The 2,122-nt window shown below is 40.8% G+C and overlaps 1 protein-coding gene across 1 annotated transcript in view; it reads right to left on the bottom strand.

The window, feature by feature from the left end:
* RASGRP1 (RAS guanyl releasing protein 1) overlaps positions 1 to 2,122 on the bottom strand; it is a 100,965-nt gene that overhangs the window by 28,744 nt on the left and 70,099 nt on the right. Inside the window, exon 8 of the mRNA XM_019518959.1 lies at positions 186 to 461. Within this exon, the coding sequence (XP_019374504.1) occupies positions 186 to 461 (276 nt within the window). The remainder of the gene's footprint in view (positions 1 to 185; positions 462 to 2,122) is intronic.

Genomic DNA, 2,122 nt, shown 5'->3' on the forward strand with positions numbered 1-2,122 from the left:
GTGTCTATGTCAGAATCTCTGACTCTTTCTAAATCTCTCTGAATCCATTTGGAAGGTTCTGATTTGATTTGGAGAGATTAAAGGGTCCTCTGACTCGACTCGGATTCAAAGATTCAGCCCCCAAATCAAATCAAGGACCAAAGCTTCGCACAGTCCTACTGTTTTTGTGATTTTTACAGACCTACCGTGAGCAGATGAACAAGGTCCTTATTAGCTTCTAGGGGAGGTGCCATCTCTTGGAGTTGTATCAGCTCATTTATATGATTATATAAAGAATACAGTTTATGTATATTAATTTTTTTGTCCTCTAAGTAGTTTGGCATGGCCTCATAGAGGGAGATCAGGTCTTTCAATTGGACCCCAAGAATCGGAATCTTAAAGTTAGTGCACTCATTATAGGCACGTCGATAGTTGTCATAGTTCCTATAAGATGAAAGCAGTTCGGTCAGTTCATTAAACACCTGAAAAGGAAACAGAGTGGAAAAATTAATAATGTCTTAAGTGTTCATCATTTTGTTCATTATAACTATTTTCTGTCTTCAGATGGTATAGCAATAACCCATATTATTGTTCAAAGACTTGTTTTGTCCTCCAAACCAAAATTAAGAGACTAATACTTCAAATGTTTTAAAGTGAAAATTAGTTTACAACTATTTTTATTATGCACACACCCTTCAATTTAATAATATTAAAAAGCACTTAATCTGCCAATTTTAGCTTCACAAATTAGTATGATTTGTAGCTACGTATCTTAAAAAATAGTGGCTCAAGTCACCATCCCCCATTTTTTTCTTTCCTGACTTACCAGAGCTTATCTGGAATTTCTTGATCAGAAAAGTCATTTAATTGCTATCAAATATGTATGCAAAAAATTCATTTCAGGACTGAGACTCTATCAAGTTGATCCTACAATGGTATTATCAGAATACAATTATGTGGAGAATGCTTTATCCCCCCCCCCAAATCTGTATCTCTTAGTAAGTGTGAGGGTGGTCTGAGTTCTGTGAAAAGAAATAACTGAGCAGTTGTGGAAGGCTGTAATTCTGGCTTATGCTATAAACTTGTACCTTTCGTTAAGTGTTGACTGGGTGAAAGAGTATTCAAGAGCCAAGATCCTCTGGTACCTAACATGAAACATTTCTGGCTCTAAAAGGCACTAGTCTACTAAGGACTGTATTCACAATTTATAAATATTAAGTCATTTTGTTATTAGACCTGGGAGGAAAAGTCTGCATTTGATCATTTTTAACTGAACAAAATAATAAAATTGTACTAAGCAACTTTCTTAAAATTATGCAGCACTCTAAAACTTTCTTATCAAATCTCTGCCAGCTTGGTCATGTTACAAGTTGTTGGAAAAACAGGCATTATAATGAAAATTGCTATGGATCACTAGCATTCTGCTGTATTACACTGCACATTTACCAAGAAGAAGGAACAAAAATCTTTTCATTTGTATTACTTGAATCTGAACTAGACAACATTTACTGCATAGGGAACAATTCTGTATTACAAGGGGGTAGACCCTTTGAGCTGAAAAATCTCTGCCACTTTTGATCCCTGATCCTGCACCAAGGATCTCCATACCAATGTAGAGGACTATACTAGCATTCCATAAGTCACATGTAGGCAGGTACTGTATTTACTCATTTTCAAGATGAGGTTTTCCCCCTCATTTAACATGGTGGGGGATAAAGTCATCTTGGAATCAAGTAAAAGGTGGCAAGGGCAGGTGCTGCAGCTCCAGAGCTGCCTACCCCCTGCCACTTCAGCACCCCCGGTAACTCCCCTCAGCAACCTTGGCCCTTGTTGTTCCCTCCCCCACCACCCCCTTCCCATCCCCCGTCCCCCCCACTTGCTGCTTCTGCCGCCCCCTCCCCCTTTACCCTTTCTTGGGCACCGGTAGATTGTCCATACTTTAGCCTGGAGCATGGAACAAAGCTCCCATCTGGCCCCAGAGCAGCAGTGCTTGGCTCTCCACCACTGCTGTGGGGCCAGGCTGGAGCTGTGCGCCATGCTCTGTGCCCTAGGATGGAGCCTGTTGGCATGGAACAATGGTATGTGGGAGGGGAGCGGAGGGGAGGAGATAGGGTATAGGGGGGCACAAGTGGCATGGAGGAGA

Source organism: Gavialis gangeticus, unplaced genomic scaffold (genome assembly GCF_001723915.1).
Source record: "Gavialis gangeticus isolate Ggan-Ray unplaced genomic scaffold, GavGan_comp1, whole genome shotgun sequence".
In the NCBI taxonomy this organism is placed as follows: Eukaryota; Metazoa; Chordata; order Crocodylia; family Gavialidae; genus Gavialis; species Gavialis gangeticus.